Raw genomic sequence first — 25369 nt, 5'->3', positions numbered from 1 at the left:
GGGATGCTGAAATACTAGTCAATGCTTCCATATAAAGATTAGCCATTTTCAACACCATGGTCCTTATCGAGTTGTAATGTATATTAATCATCAGTTCCCTACTTAAACTCAATTTGCAGTTGCTACAATAGGGATGACAACTAAAACACCTACTTCTGGAATAGTCAGCTGCTGTGTACAGCTCTGCACTGAACGAGACTTCCAGTGAAAAACTAATCCATTTAGACACGATGGCTACACATTTTGCCATATCTTTATTGCACTTTTACCACGTTGCAAACAATTCCACAAAAATGCTGCAAAAGTAAGCCTAGAGCTGCTGAAAGCAGCTTTTTACCCATATATGTATATATTTACACAAAACTATCAAAAGCGAAGTTGAAAAGTAGCAGCTCAGCTATGATAGTCTAGAAAGATAAGAGCTGCCACCTCCTTATGGACAAATAGTACAACTTGTCATTTTACATCACTTTGTAAAACCAACATTCAAGTATTCCTGTCAATGCACAATTAGTGAAATTCCCTTCTGGTAACCACTGTATTTATTATTATTATTATAATTATTATTTTTGCCTTTAGAAGTTCATAATGCCTTAACCCTTTAAATGCTGAGTAGCCAGGGGAAAAAAAGCATTCAATTTAAATAAGATACAGTGGATTAGAGCACTTAAAGGGTTAACACAATACTAAGTGGACTGTCACCACAAATAAAGTGTGAGTCACAAAACTATGTCACCCCTCTTAGTTAAATTTGGTAGGTAGGTCTGGGGTTTCATAGATATACCATATATAAATACAAAATATTAAGTAAAGGCCTCCTTTCTATACAAAAAGGACAGGAGGTGTTTTGCTATCAGACTGTTGTCTGTCAATGATCTGAGTATTTTCTGAATCTTTTCATAATCTCTCTTTAGGAACTAATGAAAAGCATCACATTAGGCTTATTTTTCTTAATTCTTAATGAACTAATCCTTTGCAGAGTCTACACTTTACCTACTTTGGGAACAATTATATCTCATTTCTGAATTCACTGAATTCACAAAGTGGCATACACAGTCTTTTGCAAGACTTTTTTTTTTTTTTTTTTCTTTTTCCTCTTTGAATCTTCTTTACTTGGCTGGTAAAAACGTAGTCTTGCGATTTCACTACCTCTCGGTCGTAACAGTGTTAACATCAGTGTTAAAGTCATTTTCAACCACATTGTCATAACCATCCTTTTCTATACAGTCACTAACAGCCTTGAGGACAATCCGCAGCCGCCTGTCCATCGCCTCCAAGTGAGGCTGGTAAAGAATGGGAGCTATTTTATCTTTTAGTAAAGATTCCTTCATCAAGAGACTGAGTTTGTATTCCTCCTTGGCTAACAGCTGTAATCGCAGATAGGTAGACTTCCTTATTCTAAAAGAAAAAGGAGAGAAAAAAATGCAAATCAGTGTTTTCATCACTATTGATCCTGAGAGGGCTAAAAGGCTTATAGTCAGCATAGCAATAATAGTGTCAAAACCTGATGTGAAACGATGAGAACCAGGCAGTGCCACAGTCCTAACGAGCCGCTGGCATGGTCCCCTGGCCAGCGATCTCTGGGAGCCCTTAGACATGGAGAGGTTTTGGAGCACAGCTCTGCAGTCAAGTGCAGACAGCCTTCGTGCTCTTCGGCTGGGTAAGGCACCAGCTGGATCTGGTGCAGCATTCCTAGGGTCATGTCCATCTTGGCAATGACAAGCGTGATGCACGTGGCACCGAGCTGGGCATGGGCAATGGCAGTGGGGGCTCCTGGCAGCTCACCCTGCAGGGACACCCAGCACCACCACAGACACACAGCTCACCCTGCGTCCCAGCCATGCGAAGCTGAAACTCTAAATGTCACCTGCCCTCTCTGACAATCCTGGCCACGGGCGCCGAGGAAAGCTGTTGAGAAGCTCTTTAACAAGCTGGGCTATGTTTTGCCACTTGAGTTCCATGGGGCATGTATTTTGTCTTAATAAAGCCTCCCACAACAGCTCGCAGCCACGCGCCTGCAAGGTCCTGATCTCAACAAAGCACTTAACGCGTTCGTGCCAACGCTCAGGGCTAGCTCAGGACAGGCTCCCTCGGCAGGATCGTAACATCTCCTCCCCTCCGTGGTATGCAATAAAAGATTCACTTGAACATTTCAGTCCTGTTAGTGGAAACAACTGTATAAAATGGGAAACAGCTCCAGAAGTGAAACATACCTGCAGCACTGGTTTAAAGGCACCAATATGGAAAGTTCATCATGGGAATATTTTCCAAACCTATTTAAAGATAGAGCAACAACATCACAAAGGCTGTTTTGAGGACTAACTTTTTTCTTTTTTTTCCCTAGAAAGATTATTAAAGGTATTTACCCTCTTCCATTATCTAAGTGGATAATAAATGTTTCATTTCCAAACTTCTCAAAGGTCTCGTAGTGATGTCGATCCATGTTACCTACAGGATAAGGAAGAAAAAAAGACTGTTCTTGCTCTGGCTGCTGCTGAGCCTGCAGGTCAGGGCAGTACAAAATCCATGGTTCAGTGAGAAGCCCAGTGCTCCCCAAACACGACAGCTGTGTAGGGCAGAGAAACCAGTGGGCCTACTGAACTCATTTGCTTCTACTGCTGGAAACCCCAGTGTGCCATACTGGAAAATGGACTGTTATGCCTCAGGGCAGTTTTCAAGCTCTGTGTAACTTTTATACTTAAGCTCTAGCAGACTCAGCAGGAGACAAAGCCAACCTTCCCACCCTCCAGCAACCCCTCCTGGGGTACACCAAGGAAATACCTCTCAAGTATGATGACATCTCAGCTGTTTGGGGAGCCTTGTCACCTGTGAGGTAGCTATGTCTTAAGCCAGCAGAGCTCCATCAATGAAAATGAGCCTGGCTGCTCTACCCTGGGTCACTACCGTATGTAAAGCAGCCATGGGCACATGTGCCAGGTGTGAGGCTTAGTTAAGGGAGGGGAAAATGCATCCGTCAAGCAGGGAAGTTAATCCATCTGACTTTGCTAATATTGTATTAAACTTTGTGAACCATGACCAAACATCCTGGTTTTCCTCTAATAAGAACTTTGTCTAAATTTCTAGATGCCTGGAAACAAAAACAATATTATGGCTCTAACATATAGAGCAGGATGCTCCTGCAGTGGTACAGCTGAGCAGATCTCTTTGGGCACCCATGGCAGGCAGACGCATGTTCTGCTTTTTAAGGTCAAGGTGCAGAGTACCGGTGCCAAGCTATGAATTTTGTCTTCATGGCAGGGGTCTTGAGCCACTTATAGATGCCACATATGGCCCCAGAGCTGTGATTTGGCCTCTCCTGCTGCAGCCCATTGCAGAAATCTCAGCAGTGGCAATGGCAGAGGATATTTCCATGCTGGCTTGTGTCCAAGGATCAAGCATGTATGTTGGCACCTTACAGGTACATTAGCTGCAGCAGAACAGGTTTGACATGAGAATGTCTCAGTGTTAACCACTGAGTACACTTGGAATAGGTTGCTGTTACCTGCTTGTTAATAACTGTTTTATTCCAATAAGGTTACATGAACAGAAAAAAACCCCTTCCTGATACATATCACAGTTGCCTTTGTGACAAAGCAACTTTTCTTTTTTTTTTTTCCCCCTCTCTGGCAGTTTATAGAGCAAGCAGCAGTGAATACTACTGCAGGCTGAAAACAATGTGCCAATAATGAATCGTCTTTGCATGCGCATCCAGGAGCCGTATGTTACAATGCTAAAGCACTCACTAAAGCAAACTGTGAAGCCCTTAACTGTTGTGAAGGAGACTAGCCTGACCTGTGTTCATCTTCACTCTGCATTTTTGAACATCTTTGTTCCTTTAATCTGCGCTGATGGGAATACACAACCATTTAAATCTGCATTTTCTCATCATCATCTAGCACTGCACATACAGTAAATGCAGCTTCAACCATGCTTTAGCAAACTGCTGAGCTATGCATAGCAGTGTAGAAAGAAATGGTTCTTATTCTAATTAAATGTTGCATTTAATTTTTGAAAAAGATGAAACATACCCATTAGGAAATCAAAAACTGTCATATCCATTACATCCAGAATTCTGGTCCCACTGTCATACGGGGGTGTTTGTTTAACCTCTTCACAATAATCTGGATCAACTTCCCATCTGGAAAAGCCAACATTTTGATATTTTATGTGACATAAAAAACTTACTGAGTATTGCAAAAAAAAAAAAAAAAAAAGTTATTTTGCAAAGATCTCTAGTTGCATCACGTTCAACTGAGGGCAGGGTCAGGCAGAGGCAGCAAATTCTTCAGGCTGCTTCCAGTAATGCAGGCAACTGATAAAGATTGTGAATGAGGAAAAAGGAAGAAGACCACAAGACTGAAAACTATCTGGTTAATAACTTCACGATTTAGGAGACCACCTGCACCATCAGTCATATGATGAAAACATCTGAGACTCATTCAGGGCTCCTGATAGCAGTGAATATTTCTCCCTCTGATAGGACTTAAGACAGGTCCTTTTGCAGCCTGTCAAAGCCACTGGAGGTATCTGTCCCACGAGGGAATTACGCCATTGAAGGTCCTTTAAGGTTCAGGACCATAAGCTGGAGCTCCTTGCAAGTGTAAGAACTCTGTCCCTTCCCAGGAGCTGGACCCACTGAAGAAATGCAGGTGTTCTCCTAAGCCTTAATGCTTTAGATCAGGCGAGGGCAGTAACTGCAGTACCGTTTTATTTTCCTATTGCCCTTGGCAGGTGGCAAACCCTTTGCTCACCACTACTCACTCTGCTTTCTTTCGCTTGTGGTAGGAACGTCTCCAAGGGTTTCTCCAGGTTTTCCTTTTTGCTAAAGACAAATCTGGTAGGAAAGCAGCCAGAGAACCTTCAATCTGATCTGGTTTTCCACACAGGGCGTGCTCTGTTGAGCAGTAGTAGGAGCATTCCCCATAGAAGCAGATGTTGTTGGCTGGCAAATAAAGGAAAAGAGTTTTAAAACCTACCCTTCAATTAGCGTTCAAGAATTCAAAAAAGCACTGATGCATGTATGAGCGGAAATAAATCTCAGACCCAAAACCCCGTTACCACACAGTTTTCTTCTACTGAAACCACCAGAAAGACATTCATTTCAGTGACTGGGATCACGCCCTATGCTGAGCTCTCTGTGAATATTTCCAGTCTATTTATATTAAAAAAATAAAATAAAAAAAATATATATTTTAATCCTTTCCCTTCTCCTTTCATTTTCGCAGACTGATACATCCTTTGGGATATATTTGTTACCCCAGGCTGGAACCTGAAATCCCAGAGCTGAACAAGTGGCACATGTCCAAAATTAAGTCACCTTTCAAAATCTTGGCTCGTTTAAGAACAGACATCACTGTCTCATTCATTTACTTGCTGGTAGGAGAAGAACTGGCAGTTTTACTAAGGAGAATTATTTACCATGAAGACTCATGTGGGGGTGTGTATGGAAGGTGGAGATAGCACAGATGTAACTCTGCCAGCACACATCCCAAACGCAAATGTCTTCCTCCACACATCATGTTACTCCAACAACCACAGAAAAAGAACCTGAAGCAGCTTTTGGAGCATGTGTTATCTTAAAAAGTCCCCGAAGCTGCCACCACATATTTCTGTACAACAGGAACACCCACCTGTTTACAAAAACTCCCTTCCCACGTGAACTCACTGGAGGTGGGAGAGAGCTGCTCACCCCCAAACTGCACCAACGTCGGACTATGAACAGAACACTGCTGATCTTGTCGGTGTGCTACAACTCTTCTGACGATGCCTTATGCACATAAAATGACATTAGAGGAAGACTGTGCCCTTTCCTTATGGTAATGCATGAAGCTGAGAAGTCACATTGCTTCCTAATTCCCCACAAGGTCTCTAAATTCAAATATGACTTCTGAGCTACTCTCCCTTTGGCCAAGCTCAGTATAAAGGCAGCAGGAAGAGCTGGTCAACAGAGGGAGGTGGTTTTCTGCTTGCCACAGAAGACCCCGTGGCTCGGAAAGGTAAGCTGGTGGGGTTTCATCGCAGCGATGCCCTGCAGCACACCGTCTCACACATCACCGTGATGTCCCCCTGGTCCAGACATAACCCATGGCCAGCAAAGAGCCCGGCAGAGATGGTACACCGCCGGTGGGCAGTGCCAGGGAGACAATGAGCCAAGCAGACAGGCAGCAATACTGACCCCACTGCTATGGAGAGAGAAGGAGGAGGGACAAACAGAGCAAGGAGCTGCAGTTGGGGAAGAATCAGTAGGAGAACATGGAAGAACAATAAGGTCTCGTGATGTTTTCCATTGTATTAATTAGCTGCATTACCTGGGACTGACTGCTAACCACGGAATGACACCAAATAATTGGATGATAAGGCTGATGCGTTACTATTTGACAGTGTCTCAGCTCTTCACTTCCAGGTCTCTGTGCATGGCCATCAGATTTGTCTGTTAAGTTGTAAGTGCTTTACTCTGGAGACAGCCTTTTCGCATCCCTCTGTTGTGACTGATGCCTAAGGACCACTCATCTACCTGTGCTCAGGAACAACTCCAACCCAAACCTGTGTATTTACTTTCACAGGGTTGGCTCATACCAGTTAAATATATCCTGACTAAGTCCAGAAATATTTACCCTGTGGTCAAAAACCTTGTTGACAATTACTAAAAGAGAAGTACTTCAGGGAAAGGAAAATGAAGAACAGAAATTAAAAAAGGAAGCAAGGGAGCACTCAACATGTCTATACTTTGAATTTAGTAATTTAAAGTGTTTTACCACATAGAATATCCTTTCTTAAAAATCATTCTAAGAATTTTTCCTTACGTGTAAGTCATAGTTAGTCCCTTAACATTTTAGTTAAAGGAACAGTAGTTTGGGACTTCCAATGGGCTATGAAGTGCCCGTGTCCCTGGCCAACAGGCCACTCTGCTACTTGCTATAAGCCACAGCACAAGTCTCGGTGCTGCTCATCACACAATACGCCTATTTTTCCTTGTAAGCAAGTCACTATCATAACTCCTATCTCTGAGAGTGAAGTTTTGAAAACCTTTTTACAAAATGTATGGGAAAAGAGCGGTCGCAGTCAGGGAAACTTGGGTTGGAACGGACTCCGGAGGCCTCTGGGCCAAGCTACAGCTTTGGACCAGCTTCTCCAGGTTAAAACCCTCCGAAACCCTCAGCTTCTCCTTGTACACCAGATGCACCAGCTCCAGGACCATCTCAGTGGTCTCCAGGACCATCTCCTTCAGACTCACTCTCTTCATTAGTGTAAATTAAGTGTAAAGTCAACATCTAGCCAAGACCAACCGAACGCAGCCCGGGGCGTGCTGCCCTGCAGTCTCTAACCTCTCATGGGTTTCCTTCTCAAAAATGCTGTGGCATCATGGACTTGGCGTAGCTTTTGCACGGTTGACGCAGGTGCCTCAACTTTGCCTTTGATCATCCTGGCAAAACCAGGAGGGCTTCATGCCTCCCTGCGAACCTCGTCCATAATTCAGGATGGAAGTCAACAGTTGTCCAAGCACCTGTGGGCAGCACTGCCAGCTGCAGATGGCCTGCAAACGGCAGGATCATGCTGGGCCCTTAGGAAGGGTGGGATATGCTCAGCCAAGAAAAACCAGGGAAAAACATCTGTGATTTATACCCTTAAAAGAAATTATTGCAGACAAAACATTTCAAGGGGTTCCAGGCCGCCACAAGGGATGATTTGCAAGAAATCACAGACAGATGCTGCTCTCTGCAGGCCAGCACAGAAGAGCTAGGAGATAGAAAGAGATCCCTCATTCCTGAGCACCTGCTGCCTCGGTGGGAATGTGGCTCTCGGCTGCGCTGCAGCGAAGGTTTACGTTTGTACTGATCTGAAGCTGCAGCAGGGCTTGTGCTTCAGTTCAGCTGTGTCAGCATCACCTGCTTGTCTATGGAGGGAGGGATCCCATGCAGATTTATCTTGATCGCCTGAGACAATTTACCTTCCAGGGTTTCTATGACCTGACTTCCACCTGGAAGCGGGAAGCCGATGCTCGGTTATCTGGTGCCGTAACTGTTTTGTAAAGAGCAAAAGGCCCAGCAATGCCCCTCCCGTGCTATTGCAGCCTCTGCTGCTCACTATGTAAATCTGACCTTTCAAAGAAGGAATTATATTAAACACAGCATTTTGCACAGTGGGAAGATAAATGCTGTGTTTAATAGTTTGCTTCTGACTTTAACTTTGGGAACAATGAAACCCTGCTCCGTATTGTCAACGAAAGCAACCGGGACTAATCATTTGACAGTAATCACACATTCGTATCCAGATAAATCTTCAGGAAAGCTTGGGGGCTACGGCAGCAATGGCATTCACTGCTGCAGAGTGACACAGCCAGCACGTGTGCTGCCTGTGCTGTGCTGGTCTGCCCATCCCCACACTGGCTGGGCTCCTTCAGCTATCGATCTTCCCACAGACCCCCACCACCTGCAATGGGAGTCCAGTCCTCCCAGCAAAGGATGTGTCCGGTCATTAAGACACCAAACTCGCAGTAAAACTACATAAGTACTTCTTGGTGAGATGTTACTTTCGATGGCAAAGCTTTTTTTTGCCAGCTGTTACTCTCCCTGTTGGCTCAGACCAGTGGTACTTACTCTCCACAGCTCCTGTCTGATTTCTGGGGGTAGTGGAGGTGAAAAGATGCTATATCTCAAGTTACTATTAATGAAATTAAGTGCTTTGATTGATACAGAATAGACATCTTGGAATGTCTACCCTAGTTCTTATATACAAGCGGCGAGATGAAGCAGCCTGAATTATCTAGGGAAACATTAATTTTTAAGGTTTCTTAAAAATGTAGGGAAAAAAAGAGGTACCAAATATAGAAAAGCGCAGTTCTCATTTAAGACTTCAAGGTGCAGTAGCAAGCCTCTTTGAAACCTAAGTAGGTGACCCACATTCTGCACAGCAGGCTGAGGGTAAAATTCCAGCTAGAGACACAAGCCCAGTGTTCACCAGCAATCCCGTGCTAAGAGCAGGGTTTGGCCTTTCGAAGGCAAATCTAAGAGGGAAGGGAAGATGAGGTCTATTGGATTGCAGTCCTCCTCCCATTAGATTCGCCCAGCCCATACGTTCCTCAGTCATTCCATACAGGTGTTTCTGTACAAACCCCTGTCACAGGTAAAAAACCACCAGGAATTTATGCTCCTGCAGAGTGGGTAGAAATGGCAACAGCAGCAGCACTGGCAAACCAGAAAGGAAGGGATGCTTATACATGCTGAAATGTTAAAATGCTAAGAATTTGCTACATGCAAACTCCTTTGTTAAAAAACCAAAATTGTTTCCCCAAAGCACTAGAGAGGCAAAAGAATCTCAAGCGGCGCCACAAATGTCTGACTTTGATTATCTGAGGAGGAATGGATACAATACATAATGAAATCCACGCACAAATCATTGTCTGGTGACCGAAACTCCAGCTAATTATAACAATTAAGAACCGGAGTGTCTGTGTACTCATCTGCACATTTCCTGTGTGTCATCCTGATAGCCGGACAATGATTTTTCTCAGGAAGAAAAGGAACAAGTGGAGATACCTTGAAGCAAATTGTTTGGCAGAGCAATTCTTTTATTGAGATTTGCATGACCATTAATAGAGGACATTTAGCAAGCCTGTGCAATTGGAGTACTGGAAAGAATTCTGAATATTTACTAAAGCAATGCATGAAAAGATCTTTCTTTCACCTGCTCAAAATAATAAGTAATTCAGAATTTCTATTGTTTGCTGAGAGGGAGAAAAAAAATCCATAATCCCTTGGAATTGGTTAATATGAACAAAACCATAGTGCTTACTAGCTGTGTAACATTGATTTCTTTAAGCTGCTGCCTCAATTACTTCCAAAACGAAGGCTGACATCATTAATATGCCTCTTTTTTCCTAGCAAATTACCATTCATTTGTAAGACTAGCAGGCTACTGCAGTCTGCCCTACTGCAAAGGATGTAAAATTAATTTAAATAATTACTGACCTAATTCCATTTCACATGTTTAGTCCAAACTGCCTGGAAGTGCACTTTTCCGCAATCTGCTTTCTCTCTGAATGCAGCCTAATGCATCGACTGACCTGTCTGCTCGCAGCCATTTCCACTTTCTGATGGAAGAAGGGATGCTCCTCCGCAGCGCGCTCCAAAACTACAACTGCCTGCAGCTTCCTGGCCCTGATTTCCATGCCTGATGGGACAAGTGAGATGGCCCAGGCGTGGAAATGCAGTGAGGTTTCTTCCAAAACATCTCTGCACTGGTCCAGGGAATAACACAGTATACTGATGAGCGTCATCAATATTTACCCTCTGAGCGTTTCCACTGCAAACAGTGGTCTCCTAGCCAGAGGGGAAGAGCTTTCCATAAAATCAATTACATTTAGCACTCATTTCATTTTAAGAGATGTATGTGGGTGCATGGAGAGGGATACATTGCCAGCAGACAGCACATGTCCCCATGACCATTAATTATCTCTGAGCACCCGTGGGGATGGAGATGCAGAGACACAGCCACCTGAAATGCTGTCCCAGAGGGGCCTCAATAGCTCAGTGTGGCTGCACAGGCTGTTTCTTGCAAGTATCTATGCGTAATGCCCCAATTTCTTGGGTTTGTGACCAGTTCTCCCTCAAAACCAACCGACTTTGCCACACCTCATCTGCCAGAGTGGCCAAGTCAGCCTCTTCCAGCCTTCCCCAGGCTTCCCATTCCCTCTCCATCCTCACCTCCCCAGGCCACGGGGTTCATCTCAGCATCCTTCTCTTTTCCCTTCTCTGCCCTCAATCTGCTGCTTGAGCTGCCTGCTAGGTTTCTGAATTTGTTTCTAAATGCTTAATTTAGGACCTTTATTACTTTTTCATTAAGCATTAATTAATGCCTGCCTTTTAAGGTCAGTATGAAATACAAGACGGAGGTTGGGCATATGTTAATGAGAATCTGACTAATTAAACTGGGGACTTGTAGGGAAGAACTCTGACAAGTAACCAACATGATTTAAGCAAAGTATATTGATTTATGAAATGTAAAATTGAAAGAAAAATTAATTGCTTAAGCGTTTTATTCTCCAGAAAAGCCTGATTCATAGTTAATCAAATATTTTAATTGAATTTATCAGTGGCCTCTAAATAAATTTGAATAAAGGATTACGTTTGGATCATCCCTTGATGTCTAGAATTTCATAATGACAAGATAAAGATCTTCATCCAAACCGGCAGCTTTAACTCTGCATTGCCGTGCTGTGGCTGCTGTAAGCTGCTCGGTACTTGAGTACAGTTTGGTAATTCTCAGAAATCACTCAAGTTCACCCCTAAGCCTTGATACATAAACTGGGAAGCTAAAAAGCAAGCAAACCTACTAATCCGTGTCTTACTTGCTAAAATGGGAATAGAATGGTTTATATTTCAAATGAGCCGAAGAACCTTGTGAACATAAACAGTCACAAGATTTTTTTGCCGTCTTTTGTGATTGTTTGCCCACATAAACTCAAGCAAAAAAAAAAAAAAAAAAAAGAAAAGTAGACCAAGAAAGACAGACAAGGAAGGGGGAGAGAAAGCGACTGAGGCACAAGTGCCTAGCTGGAGCATACAGAAGTGTCTGCACATCAGGTTTGGTGAACACTGTGGCCATGTACTGTCACCATGCACTGTCACCACTGTCACCGTGATTGTACATGTAGAATTGGAGCGCTCATAACACAGGGTAGGATGAAACCTTTTGTAATTATGTAATGTATTTTACAAGTGAAGTTACTGGAATAAATAAGTGTCTGCTCAACTGTGTCCTGCAGAGCTGAACATAAATATGAAGCTCAAAGTAACAGCCGTAACAATGACTTCATTGGTGATCATGAAAGTGTGATAAACATTTTAAGACAGAAAGCTTGGCAATGACAGGGTTCTGGTTTTTAGCTAACAGCAACAAATTACGGTTCCAGCAGGAGAAACTGTAATTAAGTCTTTGGATCTTGGCTTTGGGGATCTGGGATACACAGCTTCTGGCCAATCACACACTGAGCAAGGGAGAGATCTCTGCAGATTTCTGCTCCAGATTGCCTGTTACACAAGTCACAGCCTGAGTTGAGCAAAGCGCATTTGCATGCAGCTGAAATAATACGAGTTAAGCTCACTGGAACGTAGCTACATGTTTTGGATTGAACGTTTCCCTATATATTATTTCTCTAAGAACGTGGTTATGCAGGTATTTTTGTGCCTTAAATCAGAGCCTTAATTTCTCCATCTCAGCATCCCAGATACTAAACATAGATGATACCACTTTCTTCCACCCTTTGCCCATCTTTACCTATCCCAGCTATACATTCTGGTGAGCAGGGCATGGCTTTACCCTGTGTTTGTAAAATTCCCGCCCTGTGGAACTCAATCTTTGGCTGAGGCCACCAGATGTGAAAGAGTGAAGAGTAATAGAGAGTGGTATCTGTTCCTAGGGTCAGCCCTCAAAGCAAGAACGAGGACTGGGAACAATTCAGGTCACTTCTACTCTGGCCTCTGCCCAGCGGAGAATTTGAGCTGGAAGCAGGATACGTTACACATCTATTTGCTTGATTTTTTTCAAACTCCTGTTGTAATAAAAACTGAAGTACATGACTCTGAGAAAATTAGGTTTTGGTCCTCCAGTCAAAACCGAGAAACAAATGGAGAGACCAACAGAAGTGATGGATCCCATTGCAGTAGGAAAAAAAAAGTCTAAATAACTAATGGGCTAAGTAATAAGGTTTTGGGTAAACTGAGAGCAACAGAAGAAATTGCTTTTGAAATTGCTCTACATAAAGCATTTGTTGAATACATTGCTTTTGTTAACATAAAAGCCTGTCTCTGCAGATAATTTGTCAAGGAGAAAAGGCACTCAATTCAAAACAATAAAGTCTTCTTTGTAGGCTGTGTCTCCACATTTATTTTTATTCAAAGGTCTAGAAGACAGTTCTATTAGAAATATCTGAGCAATTAAGCAATCTACACATTGTTCCCTTAAGTACGTGTTCGGCGGGATAGAAAGAGTATAGTGTTATTTCCAAGACTACCTGGTGAGATGAAAAACGTTCTCCACAGCTTTTTGTCACGAGTAACATCTCGTATTTCTCTTGTCATGTTAACCAGTCTACCTGCAACCGGTGGCACACGACGGAAATCCAGGATCCTGGAAGAGAATGAAAACAGATAGTTTATGTAAAGGATTAAAATATAACGATAGTGATAGGTTTTAGGAAGGTTCATTCTGCTCTGAAGGCACATCTATCTGTGGTCTTTAAGGAGTAAAAAGACCAGAAACTTTAAACTGCATAGTCCTTCATGTAACACATCACAAAGTATGTCCCGAATATGATCAGCTCTGTCTTGCCTACATCGTATGAAGCAGATATAAAGTACAGAAGAGTATGGGGATAAATTGTTCCAAGAAAAAATTAAGATATGTAGAATTCAAGAAATAAGAAACAGTAGAAACCAATTTTTTACTTTGTGCTACTTCAGGATTGTTAAAACATGCATGTAGCTCACAAGTTTTTTAAGAAGTGACTTGAGGAATGGGATTTCAGCCTCTTTCTTCCATAAACACCATCTAATAGTAATTTTTTTTCTGACAGCCTAAGTACTTGTTTGATTTATTTGCTTCTGCTCCTCTCTGCTTTGATACCCTTATATCAACCTAAGCAATCTCCCTGAGACTAAAAATTTTCCCATGGGCAACGGCTGGGTGAAGAGCCTGTCTCTACCTAGAACTCCCCCACTTTACTAGATCATTAAAAATTCCATACAAAGTATGGCTATTAGATGCAGTAAAAGAGCAAAGTCCCCATACAAAGCCTCCCCATAGGTGGGATTTTTATGTCCACTGTCTGCTGGTAAGATTGTCTACACTGGGTAGTAATTGCTTTTTCTGCTTAGTGTGTGATATGTAACATACCTCCCTGTAGGAACTCCATTCATGTTTTTTCCTACAGCATCATCTGCTTAAAACGGCAATAAAAAATATAAAGCAGAAGGGACCAACACCTAGGTCAACAACAATAAAATATAGGAGATCCTTGAAGGATCTGAGCAAGATGGTTCTTCATGGCAAATCCACCCTGTGCCATTCGCTGATCGGTTCCCTTCTCCTAACCATCGGACCAGGAGGCAGCAATACTACATGTATCCCCAGAGAATGTGCGGTCCCAAAGCTTCAGGCTTTTGGAAGGATGTTTCCTGGCACTTTGGGGTGCAAAAGATGCTTCAGTTCTAACAGCCTGTGAAATGTCATGGTTTCTAACCATACTGTGTATAATTTGTCACTGATTATTAATTCCCACTCCTCACCTGGGCAGGCTGAAAGGGCTGCAGTCCCTTGCCAGTCTCAGGTATCCACAGTACCCTGCACTTACTCTGCCCGGGGGGACGTTTTCAGCTAACCGGCGCACAGCAGGACCACCACTGCCTTCTCCCTCCCACCAACTTGGGGCCTAAATACGCTCCTGATGTGGGAGCGCCCCAGATTTTTGCTGAGAAACCAGAACTCCCTGCCCATCTCCACTGTTCCTCTCTGCATCCTCGCACTGCTGCCCACGTGCCCTGGAGCTGGGGTGAGCCAGGCTCCTGTCACACTTACACAACATATTCGCCAGGAGATGGGTCCTCTCCACCTGCACTTCAAGATCACAGGGGAAATTCATTTCTCAGCATCTCTTCAATATAATGCCTCTTTCTTTTTGAGAATTACTTATTGCCAAGTTTCTCGTTCCCAGAGCAGGTTGTATTTCCTAATTATTAATCTACCATTTCATCACCTGCCATTTCATTTATTCATGGGGTTTGCCCACCTTTGTTCCGTTTCCCTCTTTTAAAAAAGTAATTCAGTTACGGAGCTGGCCAAGTGAAGAAACCTATCACAATATTTCCACTTTTTTAATGTAAATCCATTTTACTTGCCTGTCCAAATGAAATGCTGCTATTTCTGCATTATGTCTTTCATAGTCTGAGAAATAAAAAAAATCAGGTGGGGTTTCTTGTTCTCTGGTTTGCCTGCAAAGAAAAACAAGGAGAATGTTTTAATGAAGGGTTAACATTTCTAAGGAGCAGTAAGTACTCAGCCATCAGCACCTTATTCAGGAGTTCGGTATTGTTTGCTTAATGGAAGGCCTTTAGACACTTTACATGTGCATTATTTGCCATGTAGCCTTCATTTTATCTTCTTTTTTAAACTACTGTAACAAAAAATAGGAATTCAAGACTTGTGCATGCAGGCTGCTGTCAGAAAGCTATTCCACTCAAGACTCTTGTTCTATTTAACAAGATCTGTTTTATCACTCTCAAACATTTCATTAGTGATAGCAGTGAAGACAATGTCATTTCATTAAATTATCATTAACTATAATTATGAAATTTCCAAAAGTAATAACATTTTTCTTTCATCTTTGGCAGCCATGCAGCTCCTATCTAAAATATGACTCTCCCTTTGTATTACTTAGAGCCAAAAGTGACATGTTTTTCTCACTTCAGAAGAAATGGGATCATTGCAGTTTGACGGCCACGACACATGTCACGTTTCAAAGAACATTAACAAGACCGTGCTCCTGAGAGGATGCAGAATTTGTTTTCTCTTCGGTTTAAGAACCAATAAAAAATGTCATTCTGATGGAAATAGAAAGGCTAAAGCTTCAACACTGAACTCCACGGAAAATACAAAGCTCAATATAACACAGGAGCAAATCTCTGTCTGGCTTTAGGCCATTTCCAGTCCCGATGGCTTTTGAGTGGAGCACAACTCAAGCAGTTGAACAGTGCGATGTCTGGGCCCCACCTCAACCTGCATCATGTCCTATTTTGAAGTCTTAAATGAGAGATAAGCACTACAAAGCTGTGGTTCTTCAGAGCATCTGCAAGGGAGGACACTTCCCCAGAAGAGGAAAACAAAGCTTTTCCTCATTCCCTGCTGTCACAGGTGGCCAGCTGACAGCTCGTGCGTCACCCATGCTACACACTGGCAATTAAAGTACAGCTTCTGCACCAGCACCTTGTCACATGAAAGGCTTTGGGTGGTGCTGGTGCAGAGCTCAAACCTCCAGAGAATTTGCGGTAAGTCCTAATTAGCGGGCTTGCTGGGAGCCTGAAGCTGTGTCCACCCACCACCATGACTACTGGGACTGGTATCTGCCCACAAGCCCTCCTGTATCTCCATTGCTGGAGAAACCAGCTGAGTCTCATGGGTTTGGGCTATACGAAGACTTTGCTATGCAACTAGCAGGGTTTGAAAAGCTGATATCCTTTCTCCAACATTCTTGTTCATACGAATATGTTGGTAAGGTACTCTATCTCGCCCTACATGACGAACAATTGCCATCATAGAGACAGCATCACGATATTTGACTTGTGTCCAATATAACTCAAGGTCAGAGGGGCCTCCAACACCCCAGTGATGCTCTGGCCAAAACAGCACTGACCACTGTCACAGTGGTGGTCACAAAGGCGGCCAACACTTTGCAGGAGTCCTGCTAGGGTGCTGCTGTGGTTGCAAAGGGTTCAGATGGAGACAAGCTAAAAGTGAGCCTGGCATAAAATAAAATTAATAGTTTGTTTTGTCTCCATAATCAATACGCAAAAGGGGAGGGAGCATGCCCACAAAGAGGAACACAGGACAGCCAGAACCTATGGCATGTCACCCAATACACCATGCTATCCAGGCAAGGGCCAGGAGAGCTGCAACCCTGCTGTGCACGTTCCCCTCAAAAATGAGGAAATGAGCCCTGAATATAAATTAAAAGGAAAAGATTAACATATTTCTGTTGGGCAGAAAATTACGCATTTGTATATAACTTTCCCTCCCCTCCAGACTTTAAAATAGTCAATTTCTTCAACAAATCAAAGACAGGAAGATTCATCCCAAGCTTTTGCAAACTTTACACATATCAGCACAGCTGATAAGTTGCAAAAAATGTTACTAATTAGCTAATCAATGCCATCTGCTTTTTATCTCCCAAAGACTTTAAACAAATCACGGCTGTTCCTTTACAAGAAAATCTTGCTCCAGAAAATCAGAGTTAAACAAGAGCTAGATCACAATCTTGCAAGCACAGCACTACCCCTGGCCCTGCTCCCTTGCGCTGCCTGCCTGACACGCCGGGCAGTCAGTCCGTCACCGCCGGGACAGTCTGGTCTCTCTAATTTCACTTGTCTAGTTGCTCCCTGCCACCCCCGGCAACGGCTGGGGATATTATTCATTTGGGAGTAAGTACAGCTGTCCTGCAGGCTTAAGCTTGTTTTGTACATATTTCTCTCCTGTCATAATGTATTATTAGGTGGTAGCACACCCTCCTAGAAAATCATGAACTTGATTGTCCTAAAACCTTCAGACACCATATCTACAGTGCAATCCAGACAATGGAAATACCGATATTTCTTGAACCTGACTATACGTCATGAAACAAACTCCCAAGTTCCTTTGGTGCTTCAGGCGCTTCGTACTTATCCACAGACAACCACTCTCCAGCCACAGTCCCCATGTCAAACAAGCGTTTGGTGCCCACTTTCCTGTCTCTTGGAGATATTGGGTTCTTTTGAATGTAGACTGGAAGGAGTATTCATCAAACTCCCAAGCTGCTTTTCAGTTCTTATGTTCCTTTGCAAAGTTCTGCAGAACCAAGGTGTAGCAGATTCAAATGCGAAACCCTCTCCCAACATGACCTTGAAAAATCCTTCCTGCTGACTTATTCCGATATCCCATAGATAGAACAGGAATCTGGTTCCTCAGACCTGACTTCAGTTGGCAAGATTTTATTCAAACATACATTTATTGTTAATTTGATGTCTGCAGCAGCACCTGAAGAGATTTGCTGGCAATTTCTCTGACACAGTAAGCTGCTGTACCACCAGCAAATGCTAATATGTGTGATGATCATAGCCTAAGGTACGCAACAATTTAAGAAGCCACATGAGCCGAACACAGGTTTGAATCAATGGAATCAATGGGCTGTTATAAGAATAGCTTTAACATTGTTAAAAGGACTCCTGCATCATAATCTATATTTTCTACTTTACCCAAACATGTTTATACACATTTTATTTTATCCATGTTAAAAAAGTTGCTATTTTTTCAGTGCGCACAATCTAATCAATGCATTTCTGGGTTTGGTGCTAATTCCTCTGATGATCTATTCTGATGTACATGTATAAAGAGGCAGAAGACGAAACTCTGCTCTCAGCAACGTGGATGCACAGTCGGCAGTTACTCCAGCTTCAGATCGTGGTAACTGGCCCTCCACCTCCAAGTGATGGGCTGGGAAAGGGGCATGCACTCTGAGTCACCTCCAGGTCAAGTCAAGTATCTTATAAATCAACACTGGAACCTATCCATCCCACAGCATGTTTTAAATCAGAATTGCATTTTAAAGGGGAAAAAAAACCCCAACCCACAAGTTATTTTGGTTTTATTACCTGCTGGCTATTGAAGGTTATTTTCTAATAACACGACACACGCAATGAGATATTTGAGCAAACAGAGCAATATGCTGAACCCTCTGCAGAAGTGTACACTTCCGAGGGGCAATAAATTAAAGCAGTGGTTGGAGCTCCTCAGTGCCAGCAGCACCATCTCACAACGTGCAGGACACAGGTTCTGCACAGGTTGCAGATGATGGAAGAGGACTTCTGGTGGCGGCTCTTATTTTGCAAACAGTTGGAATCTAGTGATCCTCTCTTTGAAGAAGGATTTGGCAGATATTTATAACAGCAGGCTGGGAAGCTCTGGAGGAGAGACAGATGGAGGTCTGTTGATACTGCACACAGTTAAAAATTACACGGTGGCACCAGACCAATTACAGCATGAGAAAAAGCCAAATCAGCATGGTAACACTAGTAGAGGAGAAATAAGAACTAAAGGAAGTCAAAGCCCATGAAAATTTCCCCACCATGGCATAACTCAGAGCAAACATGGGCTGTAAAGAATGATTTTAAACAGGACAGGGACTTGTTTGTGTTGACACAAGACGAGATGCAACTGTCATCTGACCTTGTAGCTAGAAAGTGAGCCATGCCTACAAATAGCAGCAATAAAGCTACTCTAATAAATGAACAGTCATGAATAAATCTGGTGAGTCAGCTCCATTCTAGCTACGGTTGGGACCTGTTTTGGTGTTCAGTGGTATTTGGATAAACCAACAAACTGATTTGTGCGCAGAAATAATTGCAAAGCCTCAAGCTTTTCTTAAATGTTTCTGTAAATATTTTTGGCCAATTACTTGATGCCCCAAACCCAACATTTGTAATCTCTTGGGGTTTTTTTCCTGTTGTTCGTGAACATCATCACCACAGTGAGACTGCAAGCTCTGCAGACTCTCTGGCATTTCAGAAAACACCGTTAGAGAAACTAAAACTTTAACATAGAAATGTGTATTTAGTTTCCAGGATCACTCACATTCACCTGCCTAAATTACCAGGATTAATACCCACCAGGGCTGTGTATTACTCGAAAGAATCCTGCCTCGGTGCCAGACTTCCTCTGCTCTGGAGGGGTCCTATTATCTGTACCGCAGCCAAAAAGCTAGAAAATGGGGCAAACAGCCCAATCTGAGTCAAGTGTTATCCTGACAGACACATGCTGTCTTCCTATGCTGCAGTCCAGAGACATTTCAGAGACACCTTTTGTGTCAAACCCACGTACCTTAACTAATGAAAGGACGTGGCACTGATTTGAAAAGAGCTCCTTTTAAATAGGTTGCACTGCTGTTCTGACACATAATCAGGAGAATCAGCCACAGGGATTAGGGATGATTACAGATCACAACGAGCTTTGCCGCAGCAGGGAGCGGGTTTGCTTAGGTTAGACCATTCTGCAGACAAAGACCCTGACCCTCTCCGGCCAGGGAAATTTGGCAGCAGCAAAATCACAAAGACATGTAACAGGCCAACGAGGCATGGTAATTGCATTGGCAGGGACATGACGAACATTGCTAAGAGCATAATTTGGCTATTGGAACAGATAACTGGAGATTATCTGGGTCTACCCAATGCTATAGGTCACCATTCTCCTTTGGAAAGCAGCTTTCCTCTCTTCCTGTGGAGTATTTAAGGTGTTTAATACCTGTCCTGGAGCCCACTTGCAGGCTCAGTAGTTAATACACAGTGTTACCAAAATGACAAAATATAGTTGATACAAGACTAAAAGGCTGCCACTTAGTAGGTCGGTGCTGTTTCAATTCCTCTGTAGCCTGGGAGGGACTTGGGGACTTCTTGCATTTGGAAGCACCATGGCAGGGCTTTGCAGGCAGCCCCTTGCTCCAGCATGCAACCGAAACACAGATGCTCCATCAGGTCTGGAGAGCCTTTCTTCCAACAGAGCCAGGCATGAAATCTCCCCAACCCTTGCCTGTGATCTTCTTCTTTGTACTAGTGGAAAACTCAGACTGAAAGTCCGGTGCCTGCTTGAAAGATTTCCCCCACCACCACCCCTGCAACACTTATGTCAAATTGGATTGTGCAGCAGGGGGATCTAGAGTGCCCTGAGATAATCTAAAGCTTATTATTCTAAGTGAAGGAGGCAGCCCGTGGAAAAAAAATGATGTCTCTGAGGCAGCTGCAGTCCTTCAGAGGGTACTTAGATTTTGCATACCAAGTCATATCATCCGAGAGGGCTTTCTGTGTATTTGGCACCAGTTCGAACAGGTGGAAAAAATGTCACTTAATTTTATAATACATTTCAGTGGTTTAGGAAGTCCTTAGGAAGACAAATGATATTGCTAATGCAGCTACACCTACAGTAGCGAAGATATCTGGTGCTTATTTCTGACTCCTTATGGAGTCTTGGCAGCTGATGGCTTTGGCTTTATTGAAGCATTCTGCTACAAAAAGCACTCCCAGGAATGATACGAGCTGTTTACAAGAGCAGAATACTGTCCAGAAAATGAGCAGCCAATCCAGGAATGCAAAGACATGCAATTTAAGTGGTACAGAAAGGATGTTTGGCCCATTTCATCACTATCATCCAAATAACAATATGGGCCTCTGCAGGATATTCAGGCTTCTCCCGTTTAAGTAGCAGGTCTGCAGCTAGAAAAAATGAGAGAATATTTACTGTGGCAGAAAGACAGAAATTCGCACAGGGGTGTGATAGAAATAGGAATAATTAGCAAACTGCCAAAAGGATAAATACCGAGATCATGCTATTGCATGCCAGCCCCGGAGTGCTTTTCTCCCGAGCAGATGAAAAGAGCTTGACAACAGCACATGCTCAAGGACCAGCTAGCTTAATATAAATCATAAACTTCTGATGCAGAGAATCACAATAAGCTTCCCAAAGAGCATTTGTATATATAAATATCTTGTTACCTGGCACAGAAGGATGGTGGGGGAAAGAGGGGGAGAAAATCCACAGGGCAACAGTATATTAAAAGTGGGTTTTCTTTCCATTTCCAGTTGCAGAGTCAAAGAAAAAAAGGCTCAGGAGGTCACCTAAGCCATCTCCTGGCCCCAGGGCGAGATCAGCTAGACCTAAACCATTCTTGACAGACGTCGCTATAACGTGATCTTCAAAATGTCCTTTCACAATCCCATGGCTACAGCCCGCTCCTCCTTGTCCTTTCTCTTCTGCTAATTTCCAGTCTTGCTTTTCCCCCTCGCTCCATGATCAAGGCAAAACCATCACAGTACAACTTGCTGCAGCTAACCTGAGTGCCTTGCTAAGGAAGGAATACGTGTGTTAGATGTGCCAGAACAACTGGCTCCCATTCCTGAAAAGAGCATTCCCAAGGCAAGACCTGGGAATTAAGCCTTAACGCCTTTAGATTGCAGATCCCTCAGCGCAGAGGCCCCTTCTTTACCAAGCACAATTAATTGATTTTTATTTCATTAAAAACCCAACACACCCAAAGCCTTGAAAGCCTACTTTAGGCCTTCCCATTAAAACCAGCACTGTTTCTAGAAGACAATGAAGCAACCCCTGATTCCTCTATGTAGATCAGCGTGTTTGTGAAAAAATTGTGCAAAACGAGTGCCCTGCTCCCCAGCACCAGTGCTGTTCCATGTACGAGATATAGATCGATAGATAGACAGATAGACAGACATATAGACAGATACATACATACATAGATAAAGCAGATTTTCACCTGAGCAAAACAGGAGTTACCCCTCCTGACTACACAAGCAGATGTGATATGAAGGGATGAATAACCAGGGTAAGTAATATGACCCGAGAATATGAAAGACTCACTTTATTTTCCACTAAAATATAAAAATAATAATTAATCCAGACATTTTCCTCTTCTTTGGGGCTTTTCTGTTCCTTCTAGTAATCTGGATTTGTTATCTATCTCAAAATGTACCCTCCCTGTACTGCTGCATTGTGCTGACAGTAAAGTCAAGGCATATTCTCACCAATCATCATTTCATTGTCTACCAGCAAATAATATCTTTTTTTTTTTTCATTCATTCTTTTGTGCTTTCAGATACATAAGAGAAGAAGAGAATCTTTGATCAGCACAGAACACAAACGAGTTTGATCAACTGGGAAAATTTCCTTCAGCATTTCAGAATATTACTTCCAGCTCTGCCCAGTAAGTAGCTGCCTGTCACCATGGGAAAAGCAAGTGGAAAAAAAATATCAGCGTAAGCACATTTGTCAGGATGCTTTGCCCACTTGCACTTTTTGGGTGACAGGCAGCGGTCCTCTTCCTGCTCGCAGGGAACGCGGCTAAAGAGACAGGGTCCCTGTGCTGGGGGCTGCACTCCCAGCCTGGTCAGATCTCAGATTCACAGGTTGTTTTTTATTATTGTTATTATTGTTACTGTTGTTTTTATTATTATCATTGCTGTTATTGTTGTTACGTTGTTGTTGTTATTGTTTAGAAGATGGCTGAAAAGAAAGCAAAACGCAATGCTGTTCCAAAGCAGGTAAGCTATACAAAACCAGAGGGGTGACCTCCAGAGCTACCCAACTCTGGATGGCTGTACACAGCTGCACCTGATGTATAATCCAACACACACAACATCTAACGCTGCCTGCTGTGGTACTGAACATGTTATGACCAGACAAGTACGATCATTCTTTAAATATATGCCTGTATTTCCCCTGCACCCCGCAAACACCTCAAATTTAAGAGGCAGGCACAGCGTTAGAAAGCATGCAAGTTTAAAATACTTGAGGTAAGATGAGGTTTTCCAACATTATGGAATAGTGGCAGATCTCAGTTGTTACTGAAGAGCAGCACCACAGAATGCTGGGGCAAGTGAAATAAATATGCTTTTCACGACCGCTTTTGTGAGCTGTGTACAGGGCTGCTTCTGTTGTAATGACACGCATGGCTGCTTTTTGGCCAGTAGCGGGGATTGAAGTGTGTATTCCCAAAATTAGAAGCTCAGGTCTTCATAACTTGATTGAAAGAAGCCTACCCTCTGCGCAGGCTGCTCAGTGGGAGCTATATAACCCATACTGCTGTGGTGATTGCACAAGAGGTGGCACACACATGCAGAAATTGCAAGTGTGCAGAGGTGTGGGTCTTGCTGCAAATTAATCTTCATCTCCCTCTTTTGGGATGCTGATGGGATGTTGGACAGAGAATAGATGAGCACTGATGCTGTGGTGGCTAAATGGCAGTGCCTGTTGGCTAGCTATGTTTTTCTATCATCCAGAAAAAAGCAGGGCTTGTACAGAAAAACAAATGAGTCACGGTATGAAGAGAAAGGCAAACTCTGGGAAGCTCCTGTCACTAATTTACTTGGCAGATAAAAAAATTCTTAACTCAGAAATAAGGTTTGGTTCATCTCTGAGATAGAAACCTGACCTGACATACAGGAATTGAAAGATTAAGTACTTGACAGCACAACAAAAAAGTTCCCAGTGCCAATGTTAACATGTCAATGCCGTGCCACAGCAGGGAGAAAAAAGCCTCACAGCAATTAAATAAGCAGGAGACAGCATTAATGAGGTGCTACAATGATATTTTGTGCCTTTCTTTAAGGTATCTTCATTAAGAAATTGTATCACTATCAATATTTTCTGCCCCTGTGTATTGCTTGGATTCCTTTGTGCTCTTGAATGGTGTAAGCATTTTTGCCATGCCAAGCCCGTGATATCTGTCATCTTTCCCCTTGATTTATCCCTTTGAGGCTCTGTTGTACATTGTCTGCTAGCCATAAATTGCAAACATGAAAAATGATACAGCTGCAAACACTATTTTTGAAAAACAGGCAGTGCAAACAGAGCTCCATGTGAGCCCAGGTACCTTCAGCAGTTTTTCAATATATAGAGCTCTGAGAGCATGAGAGGAAAAGTATGTGTAAAATTAGAAGTCTGAAACATTTCTTCAGCCCTGAGAATGTTATTTAATATGTCTGGGGTCATTAAGGGTAGGGATTTAACGGAACAATAACATTAAACATATTAGAAGCCTAGCAGGGCTCAAATTTCTTCCAGCTTGTTGGATTTTTTCTTTTCACTGTACGTGATGTATGTGCTATTGAAATTCTAGGGTTCACAATAGGCTCCGGTTCAAAATAGGTTGGAAACAGTAATTACTGTGAATCTGATATATTGATACATCACTTCTTCCTTTTTATTCATGAGTTTCCTTGCCATCATTACAAGAACCATGCACACTAGTAAGCTTGTCCTCAAAAATCTCCGAGGAAGCAGGAAAATATTAGCCCCGTTTTTCAGCAAAAGCTGCAAAACATGGAGCTATTAAGGATTCAGCTCTGCCCTAAGCGAAGCACTCTAGCCTCATTAAGCACATGCTTAACTTTGGGCACACATATAGCCAGTGAACTATGTGTGTCCTTGACAGTCAAGCAGAGACTTAATACTTCCTTGGAGCTCTTTTGTGCTCAGCACTTGGCAAGAACAAGCCAGTGATAAGCACCAGATCCCCACAGCAGCTCTGGCCACTCACCCCATCCACTTCCAGACTCGCAGTTGGTTTTTTTTTTCTTCTTCCACCCTCGACAGCAACCACTTTGGGAAAAAATGTGTAATTCTACCAAAAGTACAAGTCAGTTTGCCCATGGGCTTTGGTGTCACCAAACCCAGATGTCACCTTTCAGGTTGACTCTGAGGTTTGCACCTCCTAGATGTGCTCAGGACTCCTTGTACCCCAATAACTGCACCACGCAAAGCACTGCAGCTCTAAACAAACAAACAAAAAAAATTACTTTTCTTACTTATATTGCCAGGCTAACCAGAAATAAAACTCAAATATTGGCTTTCAATGTGTCTCCTGCCCCGCGCAGGGAAATACAAATGGATTTAGAAAAGCTCAGACAACTTCTATGAGCTCTCGTGTTCAACAAAGTTTGAGCTGTGCAAGCACAGGAACGGGCTGGAAGGCCACAGACACTATGTGTGAGCAATGCAGGCCCAATGTTTTCCTCTCCAGCCCAAGTGGCACAAGTTGCTTCAACTGAATATTGACACAACTAGA

The 25369-nt window shown here is 43.0% G+C and overlaps 1 protein-coding gene across 1 annotated transcript in view; it reads right to left on the bottom strand.

Annotated features, from left to right (window-relative positions):
• Positions 1 to 235: 235 nt before the first annotated feature.
• The window catches only part of FAM20C (FAM20C golgi associated secretory pathway kinase), a 59783-nt gene continuing 34649 nt past the window's right edge, over positions 236 to 25369 (bottom strand). Inside the window, exons 4-10 of the mRNA XM_040590007.1 lie at positions 14895 to 14987; positions 13013 to 13128; positions 4762 to 4942; positions 4029 to 4138; positions 2367 to 2448; positions 2214 to 2273; positions 236 to 1398 (exon numbers count right to left, since the gene is read on the bottom strand). Coding sequence (XP_040445941.1) covers positions 1146 to 1398; positions 2214 to 2273; positions 2367 to 2448; positions 4029 to 4138; positions 4762 to 4942; positions 13013 to 13128; positions 14895 to 14987 — 895 coding nt within the window. The 3' untranslated portion in view covers positions 236 to 1145. The remainder of the gene's footprint in view (positions 1399 to 2213; positions 2274 to 2366; positions 2449 to 4028; positions 4139 to 4761; positions 4943 to 13012; positions 13129 to 14894; positions 14988 to 25369) is intronic.

Source organism: Falco naumanni, chromosome 4, assembly GCF_017639655.2.
Source record: "Falco naumanni isolate bFalNau1 chromosome 4, bFalNau1.pat, whole genome shotgun sequence".
NCBI lineage: Eukaryota > Metazoa > Chordata > Aves > Falconiformes > Falconidae > Falco > Falco naumanni.
Note: the sequence above shows the minus strand (reverse complement) of the source record. Positions and strands in the feature narration are given on the sequence as shown.